This window comes from Ictidomys tridecemlineatus, chromosome 10, assembly GCF_052094955.1.
Source record: "Ictidomys tridecemlineatus isolate mIctTri1 chromosome 10, mIctTri1.hap1, whole genome shotgun sequence".
Classification (NCBI taxonomy): domain Eukaryota; kingdom Metazoa; phylum Chordata; class Mammalia; order Rodentia; family Sciuridae; genus Ictidomys; species Ictidomys tridecemlineatus.
Genome location: NC_135486.1, coordinates 137,395,036 through 137,415,126, shown reverse-complemented (window position 1 = coordinate 137,415,126; position 20,091 = coordinate 137,395,036). Strand labels below are relative to the sequence as shown.

The window sequence follows — 20,091 nt, the reverse complement described above, 5'->3', positions numbered from 1 at the left end:
GTGTGCGTGTGTGTTTGGGTATTAGGAATTGAACCCAGGAGTGCTTAGTCACTGAGCCACATCCCTAGCCCTATTTTGTATTTTATTTAGAGACAAGGTCTCACTGAGTTGCTTAACACATTGATTTTGCTGAGGCTGGCTTTAAACTCATGATCCTCCTGCCTCAGCCTCCTGAGCTTCTGGGATTATAGGCATGAGCCACCCCAGCCAGCCTCAGTCCTTTTTAAATTTCTTTCATTTTGATATAGGCTCTTACTAAGTTGCTTAGAGCCTTGCTGAGTTGCTGACTTTGAATTTGTGATCCTCCTGCCTCAGCCTCCCAAGCTGCTGGGATTATAGGCCTACACCACCACACTCAGCAGGTCTCTGAGTTTCACAGACTAAAATGCATCTTGGTTCACACTGATCTTCCCCAAATTGTGTGTGTGTGTGTGTGTGTGTGTGCGCGCGCGCGCGCGCACGCACATGCATGTTTTTTTCGGGGGCAGGGATACCAGGGATTGAACTCAGAGGCACTTGACCACTGAGCCACATCTCCAGCCCATTTTTTGTATTTTATTTAGAGACAGGGTCTCACTGAGTTGCTTAGGGCCTTGCTAAGTTGCTGAGGCTGGCTTTGAACTCACAATCCTCCTGCCTCAGCCTCTGGAGCCACTGGGATTACAGGCGTGCACCACTGCGCCAAGTCCGTACATGCATTTTTACACGTCACCAAGTTAAGCACAAGCCCATCTAGTTTGTTTATGAGCTTACTTCGGGTGCTGTAACTTGCTGCAGTTGCCTTAAAGATTTGAGGGAAGTTATCAGATTTGTTATGAAGCTGGGAAGGGAAGCATACACAATGAAGCCATCAGGGTCCCTGGAGTCCTGGGCTCTCCCAGCTTGCCCACTTTGGGGCCATTTTCCTGGTTTGCCCTCCAGGCACGGGCATCCAGTGGCGAGACCTCCTGAGTCCTGTCAATGTGGATGATGACTTCTGCTTTGGGCAAGTGCTGGGGATGCTGCTACTGGACTCTGTGCTCTATGGCCTGGTGACCTGGTATGTGGAGGCTGTCTTCCCTGGCCAGTTCGGTGTGCCCCAGCCCTGGTACTTCTTCCTCATGGTGAGTACTGATGCCCCTGCCCTTTGAGGGGCTACTTCTGTTAGGGGGTGTAGATGTCACTGCCATGGAATAGAGAACCTGCCCTGCATGTGGTGAGCTGTGGGTTGTGAGGGCCTTTGGGGTTGGTTCAGAGAGAGAAGAAGGCCTGCTCCCACCCAGGGTCAGAGCTGAGGGGACCAGTCCAGCAGCCCACCAGCCTCCACTCACCTCCACTTGCTTCCTGGATCATAAAAAGATACTGTTTTAGGTTTTCTGCCCACAAAATATACAGCTTTTTGTACAAATGTTCAACTGAGGCATGTATAGCACTTCCCACTGCGACTCTCTGGCTGTGGCTCTTCAGGCTTGTCCTGTGCCCATATTGTCACATGGCACATGCAGAGGAACATGAGATGTAGCTACATTTGCTTCATGATCATATTTTAAAGTGCTTAAAACTTGCTTTTTTTTAACCTAACAGCACACCTTGGTATCTTCTTTTTTGATATTTTTTTTAGTTGTATATGGACACAATACTTTTATTTTGTTTTTTATGTGGTGCCAGGATCAAACCCAGTGCCTCACACATGCTTGGCCTCACATCTTGATATCTTAAACACATATATTTGTGTGTCTGCTTTGCTTATACACATAGCTTTAGAACTTTAGTTTTTTTGTTTTGTTTTGTTTTGGTTTTGGTACCAGAGATTGAACCCAGAGGTGCTTAACCACTGAGTCACATCCCCAGCCTGGTTTATATTTTATTTAGAGACATGGTCTTGCTAAATTGCTGAGGCTAGTTTAGAACTTGCAATCCTCCTGCTTCAGCCTCCTGAGCCGCTGGGATTACTGGCATGCACCACCAAGTCTGCCAGCTTTACATCTTTATGTACACATATTTATAAGTTTTATTTATTTACAAATACTTGATGCTTGAGCATATACCTCTCTCTGAGTTCACCTGTAGTGATCATACAGGAACCCCAGTGTGTGAATCTACCACCAGGCACTTAACCAGCTCCCAGGGATGGTTAGTTAGGGCACTTCTTTTTTCATTTTTTGGTCCAACATTCATCAAGCATCTACTCCTGAATCTCATCAGCTCTAAGGTAACAATGGGTGGGCAGAAGCAACAGTTACTTGCCTATTACCATGGAAGAGAAATGTTGCCCCTTGAACTCTGGCATTGTACCCTTAGATGCAGTTTGATTTCAGAGTCACACTAAGTGTATGAAAAGCATGTCCCTTAGCACCAGTGGGTTGTGGCATTCCTGGGAATGCACTGGAAACAAAGCTGACAGCTGACAAGTCACCACCCCTAAGCACACCCTGCACACTGTCTTGCTGGCGTGAGGCTGCCCTAGAGCAGAGCACGCGAGGGCTATGGCTCTATGCCGAGCCCCTGCTCAGAGCTAAGTGAGGGGGAAGATGCTTCTGGGGCCCTCTTGCTGTTGGTTGTGTGGTGTGAACTTGTGGGTAGCTCGGCTGGGAAGCAATCCCTGTGGGCTGGCTGAGCTGGAGCCTTCCACAGCCTCTCTTCATGTTGACCTCAGAGCAGGCAAGTTCCTTTTCCTTTCTCCCTTCTGAGTTGGCACTCACAATAAGCCTGTGAATTACCACTCTGTCCCCGAGCAGAGGCTCACAGCCTCGCCGAGGAACTCCAAGTCAGGAGCTGTCGCGCACTGTGTTCCTTGGAAGATTAAGACTTAGGTCACGTTGCTGTGTGTGTTTAGTGTGTTGTGGAGATTGCTTTATTGGTCAGAAACAAAAGGAATGGACATGAACAACTCTCACACCATCTGCCTCCATCCTAGCCCTCCTACTGGTGTGGGAACCCGAGGACAGTTGTTGGGAAAGAAGAAGAAGACAGTGACCCTGAGAAAGCTCTCAGAACCGAGTACTTTGAAGCTGAGCCCGAGGACTTGGTGGCAGGGATCAAGATCAAGCATCTGTCCAAGGTGCCACCTCCCTGTGTGGACAGAAGGGGAAGGTGGGGGCAGGCTGGACAACAGAAGGGGAGGAGGGCAGGGGTCCTTCAGCTGCTCCTGATGCACTCTCCAGGTCACAGACCACCCTCCCTATTGGATTCAGTACCCAGCATGGGGTCAAACTCAGGGTGACTTCAGCAAACATATAGTCCTGGCTCTGCCTCTTGCCAGTACCCCAGAGTGTGCTCTGCTTTGCTGTCCAGGCTTCCATGGCCTCTGGATCTCCTTACGGAGAAGAGACACCAAGGAGGACATGTGGGGGTGGGGCAGGGGACTTTTTTCCTTGGCATACTACGGTGTCGACCTTGGTGTCCTGGGACATGGGACTGCATTCCAGAGGGAGAGGGAGGCCCCGAGGACCACAGGAAGTCCAGAGCAGCCCTCTGCAAATCCCAGGTGTTCCAAGTGGGGAATAAGGACAAGACAGCTGTCAGGGACCTGAACCTGAACTTGTATGAGGGGCAGATCACCGTCCTGCTGGGCCACAACGGTGCAGGGAAGACCACCACCCTTTCCATGCTCACAGGTGAGGGGCAGCTGCATGCCACCTGCAACCAGCAGGCCCTCCCCACAGCACTGCTCCACACCAGCCCTCACCCCCTCATGCAGCCTTCAGTCCTTCCCCAGCCACAGGAAATCAGCCCAGAGGGATGTGGGGGGAGCTGTCTAGTCACCCCTGACCTCCTCTCAGCCTGTCCATGAATGCCCAAGCCCTGTGGGAACAGTGAGAACAAGGCTTCTCAAGTCACACAGGAGCAGGCACACCCTATATCATATTATCCCAAGCTCGTCCTGAAAGACCAGCCCTTTGTCCTCTCTAAGCACCCAGACGTCTATCAGAGGCACAGGCAGGATCTGTGGGGCCTCGTGAGTGTGAAGGACTTGGCACTACCTATACTTGTGCATGCAAGTGCATGTTTGTCATCCCTGAGTAGCTGCAGCACCCTATGGCAGGGCCACGGCCCCATCCCTCTTCTGTCTCTTACCCAAACAGATTCAGCACAACATGGTGGGGGGCAGGCATTTCTTTCACAAGGGCAGGGTCCTTTGTAAAATGGAAGGAACCAGGTGACCAAGGTGGAGGGGGTCATCATGTCTCAGGCTGATGAGCAACATTTTCATGCGGAATTTGGGGGTCTTTGGTTGGCCCCAGGACTCTTTCCCCCTACTAGTGGACGTGCATATATTAGTGGGTATGAAATTTCCCAAGACATGGTTCAAATCCGGAAGAGTTTGGGCCTGTGCCCCCAGCACGACATTCTTTTTGACAACCTGACGGTGGTGGAACATCTCTACTTCTATGCGCAGGTGAGCCTATGGGTGATGGGGACATGAGGGTGCTAGGTGCTCTGCTGCTGATGTGTGGGTTCCAAGCCTGTCTGTGTGTCACTAGCCTCCTGGCAAGGCAAAGTCTGTTTCTAGGAGGTGCTCTGTAAAAACCAGAGTAAGGCAGTGGGCAAGCAGAGTGCTGCAACTGCAGGAGAAGTATCTCTGCCAGGGAGCTTTCCAGATGGGATTGGGTAACTTCTGCAGCACAGGTCTCATCTCTTGTCCCCTGCCATTTCAGTTGAAAGGCCTGTCTCAGCAGAAGTGCCCTGAGGAAGTCAAGCAGATGCTGCACATCCTCAATCTGGAGGACAAACGCAACTCACTGTGCAAGTTCCTGAGTGGAGGCATGAAGCGCAAGCTGTCCATCGGCATCGCCCTCATAGCAGGCTCCAAGGTACAGGGCATTGGGGCCCAGCTTCCACCAACACAGTGGACAGACACAGGGCAGCAGGCCTAGAGGCCTCAGGTTCTAGAACTTGAACCAGCTCTGCAAATCCCTGGACTCCAGCTGTGGGGTCCCACCACACAGGTCTCCCATTGTCACCAGGTTGTGCCTGTGCCCCCAGGTGCTGATGCTAGACGAGCCCACCTCAGGCATGGACGCCATCTCCAGGAGGGCCATCTGGGACCTTCTTCAGCAGCAGAAGAGTGACCGCACCATCCTCCTGACCACCCATTTCATGGATGAGGCTGACCTGCTGGGGGACCGCATTGCCATCATGGCCAAGGGGGAGCTGCAGTGCTGTGGGTCATCACTGTTCCTCAAACAGAAATATGGTGAGCAGTGGGTAGGGGTGCCCAGTCTCAATCCCAGGATAGAGGTCAGCACCACTGTCTGCTGTGCCAAGAGGCACTGCCCACTGTTAGCCTTTGGGAGAGGCCCTAAGACCAGCAGAGAGAGGCCTCCTCTCAACTTTGGTCACCCCAGTGGAGGGGCCTACGAGAATGAGGGAGGAGAGTGGGGCAGATTGCCTTGAGTGGTTGGGCTCCAGTTCATCTACAAGCAGGACGCCAAGGGGAAGTAGCATGTTGTCTGACATTACAGTTCCCAGAAAGGGCATGGCTTGTAGCACAGCCCAGACCAGTGGGTGAAGGTTTGGGTCAGGATCCAGGCCCCTTACTTTGCGGGATGATTGTGGCCTCCCTTCTGGTTCAAGATGGTGCCATGTCCAGCCTCCCCCACACCAGGGCACAACTCACTTCTACTGGCCTACCCATGGCCAGCACACAGCCCTCTGTGGCTAATACAGGCTGGAAGGGAAGCTGGAGTGGACACTTTCACGCTGGGTGGCAGCATACCCAGCAAAAATACAGGAGTTTCCTTTTCAAGAAGTGGGGCCGGTCTTGGGGGACCAGGAGCCATTTCTGGTTTGATAGTTTCGTCTGCTACTTCCTGCCTGGTTCCTAGTCAGCTGAGCCATTGCTCTTCTTGGGCCCAGTGTCCTTATGTCTGAGGAGGGACAAGGAAGTGCCATTTTCTGCCAAGCAACACTGGGCAAGAGTTGAGTAAGGATCTGAATGTGGCAGTATAGCTTGCAGCCCCTGCTGCTGCTCCTGCCGAGTCTTCTCCTGTGAGTTTTGCAGTAGTGTTCTAAACAAATCCCACAGGGCAGATGCCCTCGACACCCAGGCTCCTGCTCAGGTGGGTCTCTGTCTTGTAGCTGTATCCTCAGAAAGGTTCTAGCTTCCAGCAGGTACTCCTGGCTGCATTCAACATCCCAGGTCCCCCAGTGACTCTCCCCAGCAAGGATGTGGGAAGCAAGGTCCCAGGACATACAGGGGAGCCCTGAGATGATGTTCTGGCTCAGTTGCCTCTTTCTGCTCTAGCTCTCCAGCCTCTTTCCCTTGAGCCTGCCTGGCATGAACCTAAGAGTCCACAGCAAGGGCAGGAAGTGCAATATGGAGACAGTCACAGTTCTCACACTCAGCTCATGTGTTTCAGGTGCTGGCTATCACATGACGCTGGTAAAGGAGCCACACTGCAACCCTGAAGGCATCTCCCAGCTGGTGCACCACCATGTCCCCAATGCCACACTGGAAAGCAGTGTTGGGGCTGAGCTGTCCTTTATACTTCCCAAGGAGAGCACGCACAGGTATGCGTCCTAGAAATATGGGCACATGGTTTGCCTCTCAGGGGACGTGCACTGGTGCAGAGCTAAGAAGGGAGCCCATGAGCCAGAAAGCTCCATGCTCAGAATTACCCACCGTCCCTCTCTGGCTCAACCAATGGGCATCTCCCAGCCCCTGGCCTGCGGACAGTCAGCCCACATGGAACCTGCTCACCTGCATGTCAGGTGCCAGGCCTCCTGGGTGGAGCTGAGGAGAAAGTGGTGCTTGGTGCCTGCCTCCTGTTCATACCCAGTCCGTGGCTCCTTCCTAACACAGGGTTCAACATGTGCAGCAGCAGCAGTGCCCAGATACATCATGGTGCTGAGAATGTGCATTTGCACACAAGTTATAAATGTACATAACTTCTCTGTCTCAAAATGTGAGGCCTGGGCACCCGCCATGGCACTGTCACCAAGGGCAGATCTACCAGGACCAGGGGAGAAAGCCAAGCTTTTCATTCACACTTGGTACTGGAATGGGTGGGTGGGTGAATAGGTAGGTAGATTTTTTTATCATTGGGACATAGATTTTATTGTACACTTAGTCATAGATGTCTCTGTTAACTTTGAAAGTAAATGATTCCCTTCATCAGTACAGTTTGGCAGAGAAAATGCAGGGGGCAACGGGATGTAGTTCAACAGAGAACCTTGATAACAAAAAGGCTTGGAATTATTCCTGGGGGACTGCACTCAGGTTTCAAGGCTGCACAAGGTCCCCTTTCTCTTAGCCCCCTGGGATAACACTAGCAAGAGAGGGTTTTCTTCTGCAGCTGGATTGACTCCCAGGCCAAAGGGTCCCACAGAGGCAGGGGGGAGGCCTGTAGGAAGGCTCGACACAGGTGGGTGGGGTGGTCAGCAGAGGAGTGGACAGGAGTCCAGGGGACTCCATGCATCAGCAGATATCACAGGTCTGAGGACATCAACCAAGCCACCCACACCGAGTGAAAGACTTCTCTGAATAATGTCTGCCCAGAGTGGACTCAAAGGGATGTGGCTACACATTCTGGTCAACTGCCATTTTGCTGCCTCACCCTCCCCAGGGCCCCTGCCACCATCTTGTGACCTGGGCAGGATTTATATCTTTTGGGTATAGTTTGGGGACTTAAACCCAGGGTTTCATGCTTGTGAGGCAAGCACTCTATCACTGAGCCACATCTCCAGCCCAGGGTCTATATCTTAAAAGTACAATTCATCATGCTATATGTTTGATTAAGTAATGTGAGTTGTTTGGCGCTGTGCTGGGGACAGAACCCAAGGCCTCACACATGCTAAGCAAGCATTCCATCACTGAGCTACACACGGATCATTTGCTTTTATAGCTGCATGATGCTCCACGACTTGGGTTGATAATCTAACATGTGCTTCATCATCATGCACTCATGTTGTTCTCCAAAATATATACTAAGAATCATCCTCCTAGAAAACACTTGTCTAGATCTCCAGTGATTGTCCCACATCCCCCCACCCCAGTAGTGGGGTAGTTATTACCAATTTCCTTTTGGAAAGGAGTTGACTTTGCTTCCCCAGAAGCAGGACAGGGGAGTGCATTATATGTCACTGACGCAGCACTTTTGTTTTTCCTTGCAGTGCTGGGGATGGAACCTGGGCTCTCAGGCAGGTCTCACACACGCTCTTCCACTGAGCTGCACCCCAGCCCTACAGCTGCATCTTTGAGTAGAATTTTTCCCCCAATATTTTTGTGTTGAATGATGAAGAAGCACATAGCCAACTGATTCACCTCTCTGAGGTTCCTGTCAGTAGGAGGTGAAATATTTCTAGGCCTGGTGACTTTAAGAATTGCCTCAGCTGGGTGCCTTCTTGCCCCTCCCCCATCCTACCTGGAGGCAATTATTTAGGAAAGAATTGCCTAGGAAGTCTCTGAGGAGCACCTCATCACTCTGGGTCTTTTTTCAGGTTTGAAAGTCTTTTCACTAAACTGGAAAATAAGCAGAAGGAATTGGGCATCGCCAGCTTCGGGGCCTCTGTCACCACCATGGAGGAAGTCTTCCTTCGGTCAGTAAGCACATGCTCCAGGTCTGGCATTGGGAGTGAGTTGGTTAAGGGACCTACATAAGGCAGTCAGTTTGATTCTGCTCTGGAGCCTGGCCCCTGAGTTGAGATGTGACTGATGTCAACTGAAGCAGAGAAGCTGCGGCTGATTCTGGAAGAACTGTTTGAACTTCTCCAGGGTCCCTCCCAGGAGACCACCCACACGGGGTCAGGCATCAGGGAAGTGTGTAGCTGCTGAGGTCTTCTGGCTCAGGTCCTCCAGGATGCCTGGGTCTGCACCAAGCACCTGAGGTTTAGCTTTCAGACCCTCAGAACTGTGGGTGAGCAGCAAACCACTGACATTTATCAGACATTTGATTGACAAGATTTTGCTAAATTGCCCAAGCTGACCTCAGACTCCTGCCTCAGCCTCCCAAATAACTGGGATTATAGGTGTACATTCCTATGCCCAACTTGTCAGACTTTTCTTAAATGCTTGTATGGCAAATATAGTGCTAAAAACTCAAAATAAAAACCCATGAGTCCATTTTCCTCCTTGAGGAGCCCATGGCCTAGAAGAGGCAACAGAATAAGTGACCATAAATGGAGGTCACATGAGGAATGCTCTGTGAACATCTCTACTGGGAGGTGGGGGCAGCCGCAAAGGCCAGCATGGCCTCAGGGAAACCAGTGGGGAGAGGAAATTCAGGAACTTGTGTACCCAGGAGCAGACCTCTGAATCAGGACAGGTGAGGGGGTAGGAAGGAAGAGGTTGCTCGCTAAACTGAGTCCAACACCGCAGAGCAACTCTCCACGAGTCTTGGTGGATAAAGAAACCACAGACCAGGCTAGCACTGGCTGCACCTGGCGGTCAGGGACTGGGTTGCTCTCAGCAGCCACTTGTCTTGGCTTTCCTTTCTTGCCCAATTCACTCTGTCTCCTTGCTCATGTTCAACACATGACCCCACTTGGTCTCCCGCCATGTCCTCATGCCTCAGTTCCAGACCCCCATCCTTGACAGTGGTCTCTCTGAGCCCCTAGTCTCAGGAGAAAAACAAGCAGAGGCTCTGCCCAGCATGCCCAAGACCCTCTGGTAGCCAGAGAGGCAGGCAGCCCACCTAGCAGCTCAGGAGGTAGATGTGAAGGTTTCTATTCAAAGGGAATACTAGAGAGGTGGCCACAGGTGTCTCTAACTTGAATCTGTGATGGGAGTCTTAAAAGACAAATGGACCTGGGACAATTGATGTAGGGGAGAGGCCTTTCCAAAAAAACTGAGTCCAAGTCCTTAGGGCCAGCTTGGGAGAAGGAAAGCAGGTGGGCAGGTCTATGTAAAGGTTTCCAGAAGATGGCAGAAATAAGCTTGCTTAGGCCATACCAGAAAGCACCTCTTACCAGGCAAAGTGGCACACACCTGTAATCCCAGCAGCTTGGCAGGCTGGGCAGGAGGATCACAAGTTCAAAGCTAGCCTCAGCAATGTAGCAAGGCTCTAAGCAACTTAATGAGACCCCCATCTAAAAATAAAAATAATAATAATAAACAGGCTGGGAATGTGGCTTGGTGGTTAAGCACCCCTGGGTTCAATCCCTAGTACCAAAAAAAAAAAAGTACCTCTTGTGTTCTTGTGCTCAGTAGTTTCAGTTGTATTTTCTGATCCAGGGAGCTGCTAGAGGGGATTTGTGTGTGTGTGTGTTTTTAAAATATATATATATATATATATATATATATATATATATATATATATATATATATATAGTTGTAGGTGAACACAATACCTTTATTTTATTTACTTTTTAAACAGTTTTTTTAAACAGTTTTTTCTAGTTGTAGATGGACACAATATCTTTATTTTACTTATTTTTTTATGTGGTGCTGAAGATCGAATTCAGTGCCTCACGCGTGCTAGGTGAGCACTCTACCGGGCTACAATCCTAGCCCTCAAGGATTTGTTTTTAAATAACAACAGCTTTATGAAAATATAATTTACATAATATTTTAAAAGTTCACATTTTTGGTGTGGTGATACAGGGCTCTTACTGTATTCACAGTTTTGCAGTCGTCACTATAATCAACTTGAAAACGTTTTTGTCATCCTCTACCCTGCAAAAATCCATATCTATTAGCAGTTGCTCCCCCACCCCCACCCCTGGAATACAGTTCTGTTTTCTTTCTTTCTGGATTTGCCTGTTATGGGCATTTTATATAAATTTCACCATATAGCATGTGGTGTTTTTTGTCTCATCTTTCAATTAGCACATTGCTTCAAGGTCCATCCATGCTGTGGCCCATGTCAGAATGTCACTCCCTTTTTTGGTGCACAATGCTCCATCACACGGACAGACCAGGTGTTGTTGGCCTATGTGTCCATTGAGGGACACGTAGATGGCGTCAGCCTCTGACTTTAGGAATCATGTGGCTGTGAACATGTTATACATGAGTTCATGTTCTTACTCCTCATGGGCACATACCTAGGAGTGTGTGGTCATGTCTTGTTCCTCCATCCTGATGAGCATCAGTCCTTATTGAGAGCACTGCTGTCAGATGCACTGAAACAAACATCCACCAACTTCTTCAGCTTGTCCATTCATTCATTCATTCCTGTGCCCATTCATCCTTCCATCTGTACCCAGCTGAGCAAGGCCCAGGTGAGGCACTGCCCCTGAGAAACATCCAGGCTCATGGGGAGACTGACCAAAGAACATTCCTAGCCAGGCCCTAATGGGGATGGCACCCATGAAAGCACTGATACCAAGGATCCCGACAGCTGGGATAAGGGGGCTCTCAGGCTCCAGTGTGGCCCAGCACAGCCTGACCTGGGGTTGGCCCTCCTAGAGCACAGTTGTCCATCTCCCAGTCTCCCTGGGCAGTGAGTGCCCCTGACTGCCTTGCCACAGTCCAGTGCTAGCTTCGTGATGAGCCCTTCCCAGGGCCACTGTCACTCCCCAAGCCCCTTCTATCCTCTTGAAAACCCTGGTTATGGATGCTAATTCTGGGCAGTCACAATGGCACACACTTGTAATCCCAGCAGATCAGAAGGCTGGGGCAGGATAATCTCAAGTTCAAGGCCAGTCTGGGCAACTTAGAGACACTCTGTATCAAAAATAAATTTTTTAAGGGCTATAGGCATATCTTAGTGGTAGAATGCCCCTGGGTTCAATCCCCAGTACTGCAGTCAATCAATCAATACATACATACATACATACTAATTAAATAAATAAATGCTAATTCTGGGCAGTGAGGCTGGGGAACAGGGGCCTATGGGAAGGATCTTCTTTGGCTGCATACAGATGATGGTCTGGAGATATTTCTTGATGAATCAGTGAATGAATTCGAGAGATATGAAATGATAGATGAATGAGTCAATGAACAAGCGAATGAATCTGAGATTGTTTTGCTTCAAAGCTTCTGACGGTGGTCCTCTTTCCTTGGCCCTTCCCTCGGTAGAACAGAAGTTTTTCTCCCCTACCCTAAAACTGTATTGTGACCCAGGCCTATGTGTTCTGGCACAGGGTTGGCAAGTTGGTAGACACCAGCATGGACATCCAAGCCATCCAGCTCCCTGCCCTGCAGTACCAGCACGAGAGGCGGGCGAGCGACTGGGCTGTGGACAGCAATCTGTGCGGAGTGATGGACCCAACTGACGGCATCGGCACCCTCATTGAGGAGGAGCACACTGTGGTCAAGCTCAACACTGGGGTGAGCGCACTGGGCTGGGTCCATGTAGTAGCCATCATGGGACAGTTGGGAGTCCCCTGGGCCCCTTATTACGGTCCTTGTCACAGGAGGGTCCTCAATGGCAGGTATAGGCTTCATGAAGGCCAGTGGAGGACAGAGGGCAGATCATGGCTTGGCAGGGAGAAGGGCAACTGGGAGAATTTTAATAGAGCAATTAAGTGTCTTAATATTCTAACTTGGGCACTCACAGATAAGATGGAGTGTTTGCTTATAATATCAACAGTGCCCTGTGCCGAGCCAGCACTGTTGGCCTGGCTTTACAGCAACCTGGTGAGGTGAAGGGCAACCCTGTTCTCAATTTATAGACAGGAAACCAAGGACCAAGCAAAAGTTGAAAGGTTCCCACATGGATTGCTAGGGCCTAGGCCTGGATAGCCTGACTCCAAGCCCCTGAGGCTCTTTGCACTTAGGAGGGAATAAGGGCAGGTGAAGGAGGTGAGGTAGTCTGCTTACACATGAGCTATACCAGGGCCTCCTGTCCAGTGCCTTCAGAAGGGACCAGGGAAGGCAAGGACCCCAGGCCTGTCCCCAGTGCTCTATGATGAAATAGTGTCTTCCACGCCTCCTGGCTGTGCTGGGATCCTGAGAGCCCATGTGCAGAACTGCAAGGACACATTCGCCTGTGCCCTCCGATACACCCTGTGGCCCCAGGGTGTCTAGGTCACTCCTGCTGTGGTTGCCTGAAAGCCCCCAGGCAGGTGCCACATCAGGGCAGTGCTACCAAGGGCTGGTTGGATCAGATTTCACCTCCTAGGTAGAGCCTACATCACCTGAACCCCCTCTGCCGTAGCTTGCCCTCCACTGCCAGCAGTTCTGGGCCATGTTCCTGAAAAAGGCCACATACAGCTGGCGGGAGTGGAAGATGGTGGCAGCCCAGGTCCTGGTCCCCTTGACCTGCGTCACCCTAGCCCTCTTGGCCATCAACTATTCCTCGGAGGTCTTCGATGATCCCAGCCTGAAGCTGAGCTTGAGCGAATATGGCAGAACTGTGGTGCCCTTCTCAGCTCCTGGCACCTCTCGACTGGATCAGCAGCTGTCAGAGCTCTTGAGAGACGTGCTGCAGGCCGAGAGGCAGGAGCCCCGCGAGGTGCTGGGTAAGAATGGTGGGGAATAGAGCTGAGTGGTACGGCTTCTGACTGCTGCAGTGCCAACATCCGGCGTGAATGGTCCCCGTGGATGTTTAGCAGTATCCCTGCCATTGTCCCCTATCTCGTCATGACAATCAGGAATGCCTTTAGACATCGCAGATGTCTGGTGGGCAGGAGAGCATGGCCATGAGGCAGAACTAGTTCCCTGGACACCTGAGACATAGGCACCTCAGTAGAGTAGACCAGGTCAGGTGATCATTTTCTGCAGCTGTTTTTCAGGACCATTACAAATAAAATGCAAAACCATTTTGAGTTTCTAGCATCCACAGCTGGATGTCACCCTGGGCTTAAAACAACCATGCTCTGGTTAAGCAGAATGTGCTGGAAGGCTTTGTCATCTTATCACTCCCTCCTTTATCCTGATCAGCAGTACTGAGGTTCAGTAGATGGAGTTATGACAAAATCTTGGCAGAAACAAGATTCTCCTTAGAAGAAGGTTGACTTGTGTCGGCAGCGGGGAGTGAGTGGCACTGCAGAGAGCACAGCTGGCAGGGAGGAGCCCCTGCATCCCAAGGTCCCAGCTCAGTTGTGCCCATGGTTGGGTCCCTGATGAGCAGCACAGAGATGGCAAGTGGGCACCCCCACCTGTCCCTGCCCTGCATCTCCCAACACTGCCACTGCTCCCCAGGTGACCTGGAGGAGTTCCTGGTTTTCAGGGCATCAGTAGAAGGAGGCGGCTTTAATGAGCGGTGCCTGGTGGCAACATCCTTCAGAGATGTGGGAGAGCGGACAGTGGTCACCGCCTTATTCAACAACCAGGCCTACCACTCCCCAGCCACCGCCCTGGCCATCGTGGACAACCTTCTATTCAAGCTGCTGTGTGGCCCTCGGGCCTCCATCGTGGTCTCCAACTACCCCCAGCCCCGGAGTGCCCTACAGGCTGCCAAGGACCAGTTCAATGAGTATGTGGGGCCCACCCTACCCTGTCTGGAGCCTGGAGCTGGGAGCCCCTCTCCAGGACCAGCTACCTGGGGCTCTGCCAGAAATTGCTGATAGACAGAGTTGAGTTTCTGCCCTGCAGACACTGTTGCTGCTTCTTGGCTGGGGGACCCTGACTCTGTACCCTTTTACATTCACCTTTCCCATAGCTGAAAAATCAGCCCAGGACACCCATCTCACACACATGACTTCTGAGTGCTCATTGGGCAGCTCTGCCTTCTGGTAACAGTAGGGTTGTGCAGGAAGCACTGGGAAATGGTTTCTGCCTGTCTGTTGAACTCCAGACTGGGAGGCCCAAAGGTCAGGCTGAGGGGTTCAGGCTTATTATAGTGACTATGGACCAGGCAGGAGGGTGTTGTTCTAACAGCTTTAGGAATACCACCCACTCAGGTACAGTGCACTTATAGAGCACAGCTGGACCATTGTGTATTCACAGAGGTACACACCTTCACCTCAATGTAACTTTTTGTGTGAGGTGCTGGGGATTGAACCCAGGGCCTCATGCACATGCCAGGTAAGCACTCTACCAGTAAGCCACATCCCCAGCCTCAACATAATCTTATTGAGCATCTTTCCCTTAAGAAAAAAAAACAACCAGGACTGGGAATATGGCTTAAGGAAGAACTATTGCCTGGCATGTGCATGAGGCCCTGAGTTCAATCCCTAGTACCAAAAACAAGAAAAAAAAATCTTTTCATGCTTTGTCAGGCATGGTGGTGCATGCCTGTAATCTCAGCAACTTGGGAGGCTGGGGCAGGATAATCACAAGTAAGGTAGCCTGGGAAACCTGGCAGGACCCTGTCTCAAAATTTTAAAAAAGGGCTGGGATGTAGCTCAGTAGTGGAGCACTTATCTAGCATACCTGATAACCTGGATTCAATCCTTTGTACCAAAAAAGAAAACTGTACTCAATAGCAGGTGCTTGCCATTCTCCCCAATCCAGCCCCTGGCAATTGCCCATCTGCTTTGTCTTTATGAAGTTGCACTTTTGGGACATTTCTTGGGAGTGTAGTCACACAGTACATGATCCTTTGTGTCTGTATGCTTTTGTTCAAGTGTTTTTAAGATTTCCTCCAGATTCTGGCATCAATGCTTATTCTGTCCCAGACCCATTCATTGAGATGTTCAGAAGATTTTTAAACAACAGAGTAATGCTGTCAGAGCCTGTTTCTGGAAGACGTAGACCAGATCTAGAACCCAGAGTGCACTGGGAGCAGGGTTATTTGGCTATGGCAGTGATTCAGGACCCAACAGCAGACCTGGGGCAGAACACCGTGTGCAGTGCATAGGGTTCCCAGGAGACAGTGACAGATGGTACAAGGACAGGTAACACAGGAACTTGGGGAAGGACCTGGAGCCTGCCCTCTGCTAGGCCAGGATAAACAGAGGAGGAGTTGTCCTTGGCAGGGGTGGTGGATTTTCCTGCTGCTGACCCCCTCAGCTCTATGGTACTCCTGACTGCTCTGAGTGGTTTGACTCCTGCACTGCAGGCTTGGATGGTGATGACCAACAGCCTGATCTTTCCTGCTATCTATACATGCTGTGCTCTGTCCTCCCCAGGGGCCGAAAGGGGTTCGACATTGCCCTCAATTTGCTATTTGCCATGGCATTCCTGGCCAGCACCTTTTCCATCCTGGCAGTCAGTGAGAGGGCCGTCCAGGCCAAGCATGTCCAGTTTGTGAGCGGTGTCCATGTGGCTACTTTCTGGTTCTCTGCTCTGCTATGGGACCTCATCTCCTTCTTGGTCCCTGCTCTGCTGCTGTTGGTAAGTACTGGACAATGCCAGACCCTGCCCTGCAGACCACAGGGAGCTCACTGGGGACGTCTGTTGTAGAACAAGAATCAGTGGAAAAGTCCAGCTTGTGGCTCCAGCCCTGACTCCAGGAGGACAGGGATGGTACCTACCTGTTGCCTCTCTGTTTTCCCAGCCCTTGCCCACTCTTGGGTAGGCAGGGCCTGGAGCTAGCTCTCCTGGTTCCAGCTCCATCAGTCAAGGGGAGAAGAGGAAACTGCTGGTCAAAGAGGTTGCCAGGGCTAAGAGCTGTTGAGGGGCCAAGGACTGAGGGCTGCGTGATTTGGCGGGACCTAAGGACCATCAGATGCTTCCTTCAGTCCCCTTCCCCACCTCTGGGAGCCACCTGCTGGCCTGTGCTGAGCAGCCTCATCCATGCCACTGCAGGTGGTGTTCAGAGCCTTCGATGTTCGCGCCTTCACACGGGATGGACACATGGCTGACGTGCTGCTGCTGCTTATGCTCTATGGCTGGGCCATCATCCCCTTTATGTACCTCATGAGCTTCTTCTTCTCGGGCGCATCCACTGCCTACACCAGGCTGACCATCTTCAACATTCTGTCAGGCATCGCCACCTTCCTAGTGGTCACCATCATGCGCATCCCAGGTGGGGGCATGAGAACCACCTGCACCTTCTGGCCCCCATGGAGCTGCCCTGACAGCCACAGTGGTGGGAGGGTTCTGCAGCACCCCCAGGGGATGTCCCAGCACCTGCAAGGTCCTGCAACCTGGGACCTGCCTTTCCCTTCCTGGGTCTATCTTCAGGCAGCTATGGTATATCCTCCAGTGCTAACTGGTCTATATCTCCTCACTGTAGCAGTGAAGCTCGAAGAACTTTCCAGAACCCTGGATCACGTGTTCCTGGTGCTGCCCAACCACTGTCTGGGGATGGCTGTCAGCAGTTTCTATGAGAACTATGAGACACAGCGGTACTGCACCTCCTCAGAGGTCGCCGCCCACTACTGCAAGAAATACAGTGCGTGTCCAGACGCCTCCCTTGGGGCAGCCCCACCCTCTTGGCCTCCATCCAGGGCAGCCAGAGTGTTCCCAGCACTCCCCCAGACAAGGGGCTTCATTGGCCCATTTCCTGTTGTTGTAACACAGCACCACAGAAGGCACAGAAGTCAAGAGGCTTGTTTCAGCTCAGGGCCATCCAAGGCAAGGACCCACATCTGGTGATGGCCTCCTTGCTGGCAGAGTCCTAAGGCAACTCCAGGCATCACAAATGCCTGTGTGTCTTCTGGTCTCTCTTTCTCTCTCTCTCTCTCTCCTTCCAAAACCACCAGCATTGTCACTAATCCCAGTCACTTCCCAAGGCCCCACCTGTGAGCACCATGGCTGGATTAAGCTCCCACCCTCTTATTGCTTCAGAGTAGAGATCATATTTGCACACATGAATCTTTGGGAAACACTCAGACCACACCCAAACTGCAGCAGGACTCCTCTGTGTTCTGAGCAGCCAGATGCTTGCCCAGATCATCCCCACATCCATTCCAGCCCTGCTACTGCCCACAAGTTCTGGGCCTGCCTGGTGTTTCTGTTCTTTGTACCTGTCTTTGTGTCCTGTGGCCTCTAGAATAGAACCATAGCTTCACGACAGACCTGTATCCTCTCAGGAGTCTGGAGGCCAGAGGTCTAAGTCAAGGCATAGTGGGGTGGGATGTGTTCCTTCCTGAGGCTCAGGGAAGGATGTCTTCTGCCCCTAAGCTCTCAGGGCTCCAGGCACTCCATTTCTGCATCTGTCTGTACTTGGCTTCCTCCCCTTTATCTCTGGATCTCAAACTCCTGCCTGTTATAAAGACAGTTGTTGTTGGATGCAGGGCCCACCCTAAATCCAGTATCTCACCTTAAGACCCCTAATTAATTATACCTTCAAAGACCCACTTCTAAACAAGGTCACATTAACAGGTTCAGAGCGTTAGCACTTGGACCTATCTTTGCAGGGCCCTTTCTGTACCTGAAACCATCTTATTGTATAGCAGCAGGCAACTGGGTGGTCAGCTCTGCAGAACCCTGCACACTCTAAGGCAGGCCTACCTCCTTGCTTTGCTCCTGCTGAGTGCCACTCATAGGGCCTGTGACTGTTGGTCATGTGCCATTCCTTCTCTAAACCATGGGCACCTCGAGAGGGGTCGAGATGTTGGCATCATCACAGAACAGTCCCCAACTCAAGGTCGCCGCAAGTGATGAGCGGCACAGCAGGGCAGCATCCACCCATCACAGGTGTGCGAGGGACACCTTACATGGCAAAATTCCCATGGCTAGGAAGTGCCTGAGGCTTCTATGTGGCATTGACAAGCACAAGACACACACTCAGGAAGAGGAACATGGAGCCTTGGTAGAGAGAGTGCAGGGCCAGCGCTGGGACCCAGGAGGGGAGGAGGCTGCTGTGGTCACAGACTCAGCCTGGTTCCTTGCCCCTCACAGATATTAAGTACCAGGAGAACTTCTTCGCCTGGAGCGCCCCAGGGGTTGGCAGGTTCATGACCTCTATGGCTGCCTCAGGGTGTGCCTACCTCACCCTGCTCTTCCTCATTGAGACCAACCTGCTGTGGAGACTGAGGACCTTTATCTGTGCCTTCCAGAAGAGGTGGACATTGGTGAGTAGCTGCTGAGCAGCTCAGGTCTCCATCCTGACACAAACACATCAAACACAGCCTGTTGAGATCACATTGGAAACACGTTTACCTGGGGTGAACTGACTTCTCTAAAATACTAAGCCTCTTCTAAAAAAGGAGTGATCTCCATGTGTTACAGTGGAGCCTTACTGGCTGCATGCGGTGACCCTCATCTATTGTCCCAGCTACTCAGGAGGCTGAGACAGGAGGATCACTTGAGCTCAGGAATTCAAGGCCAGCCTGGGCAACTTGATGAGACCCATCTCAAAACAAACAAACAAACAAACAAAAAAACAACCTTCACATCCTTGAGTGAAGAGTGAAGTTCATGATTCTGTGAGTCCCTTACAGAGTTTGTTCCCTGGATGCTGACCTCAGCCCAAGGCTACTGCTTCTTATAAAGGTCTGAGTGCACATGGGGCCTGTACTGGGGTGACACACCTTGGAGTCCTTAGTCCCCTTGCATGTCCCACATCAACCTCAGCACCTGCTCTTCCTCCCACGGGGCTGGGGTTCACACATGTGATCTTTATCTTGAATGACTAGGAAGAATTGCACAACCGGACATCAGTGCTTCCTGAGGACCAGGATGTGGCAGATGAGAGGAGCCGAGTCCTGGCCCCTGGCCTGGACATCCTGCTGCACACGCCTCTGACAATCAGGGAGCTCTCCAAGGTAGTGTGTGGGCCCTGCCCTCTGCTGGCCACCACGTGGGCTGAGGTCATGGAAGCTGGCTGAGGACAAAGGCTGGGGTCCCGCTCACCCAGTGCCCTCTGCTGGGTGCCCTGCAGGTGTATGAGCAGCAGGTGCCCCTCCTGGCTGTGGACAGGATCTCCCTCACTGTCCAGAAAGGGGAGTGTTTTGGCCTGCTGGGCTTCAACGGAGCCGGGAAAACCACGACATTCAAGATGTTGACTGGGGAGGAGCCCATCACCTCAGGGGATGCCTTCGTTGAGAGCTACAGCATCAGCTCTGACATTGGGAAGGTGGGTACCCTGCCAGGTAGAGTACGCAAGGCAGAAGTGGTGCCCTGAAGGCAAGGATGGCTGGCTTCTGGCTCCGGGTGGACACAGCACACAGGAGAACAAGGTGGTATGGTCCCAGAGCTGAGCAAGAGAGATGGGGCTAAATTCCATAAGCCAAGAAATGCAGACTGCACCAACGGAGCCACCTCTGCCAAAGCCCACTGTGTCCAGGGAATATGCCTCAAGGGAAGGGACAAAAGTGAAGGCCCAGGGCCCACAACAGTTTCCCCCTAATTGGACTGAAGCTCACAGGATGAGGATGGACAGGGCAGTTCTCATGCTCCCCGACCTCAGGAGATAGCACAGCAGATGGCTGTGTGTCAAGCAGAGCAGGGAAAGG

The 20,091-nt window shown here is 51.6% G+C and overlaps 1 protein-coding gene across 5 annotated transcripts in view; it reads left to right on the top strand.

The window, feature by feature from the left end:
- Abca3 (ATP binding cassette subfamily A member 3) overlaps window positions 1-20,091 on the top strand; it is a 49,235-nt gene that overhangs the window by 24,748 nt on the left and 4,396 nt on the right. For 3 of the 5 annotated variants that reach the window (XM_078024437.1, XM_078024435.1, XM_021734919.3), the window contains 17 exons: window positions 922-1,103; window positions 2,897-3,040; window positions 3,467-3,596; window positions 4,224-4,378; window positions 4,638-4,793; window positions 4,966-5,176; window positions 6,342-6,492; window positions 8,422-8,520; window positions 12,004-12,190; window positions 13,020-13,323; window positions 14,006-14,279; window positions 15,877-16,081; window positions 16,496-16,715; window positions 16,926-17,084; window positions 18,536-18,708; window positions 19,273-19,401; window positions 19,518-19,712. In XM_078024437.1, coding sequence (XP_077880563.1) covers window positions 922-1,103; window positions 2,897-3,040; window positions 3,467-3,596; window positions 4,224-4,378; window positions 4,638-4,793; window positions 4,966-5,176; window positions 6,342-6,492; window positions 8,422-8,520; window positions 12,004-12,190; window positions 13,020-13,323; window positions 14,006-14,279; window positions 15,877-16,081; window positions 16,496-16,715; window positions 16,926-17,084; window positions 18,536-18,708; window positions 19,273-19,401; window positions 19,518-19,712 — 3,074 coding nt within the window. Of the gene's footprint in view, window positions 1-921; window positions 1,104-2,896; window positions 3,041-3,466; window positions 3,597-4,223; window positions 4,379-4,637; window positions 4,794-4,965; window positions 5,177-6,341; window positions 6,493-8,421; window positions 8,521-12,003; window positions 12,191-13,019; window positions 13,324-14,005; window positions 14,280-15,876; window positions 16,082-16,495; window positions 16,716-16,925; window positions 17,085-18,535; window positions 18,709-18,911; window positions 19,063-19,272; window positions 19,402-19,517; window positions 19,713-20,091 lie in introns of those variants that run through there. The other 2 variants (XM_078024439.1, XM_078024438.1) reach the window with 2 other exon arrangements.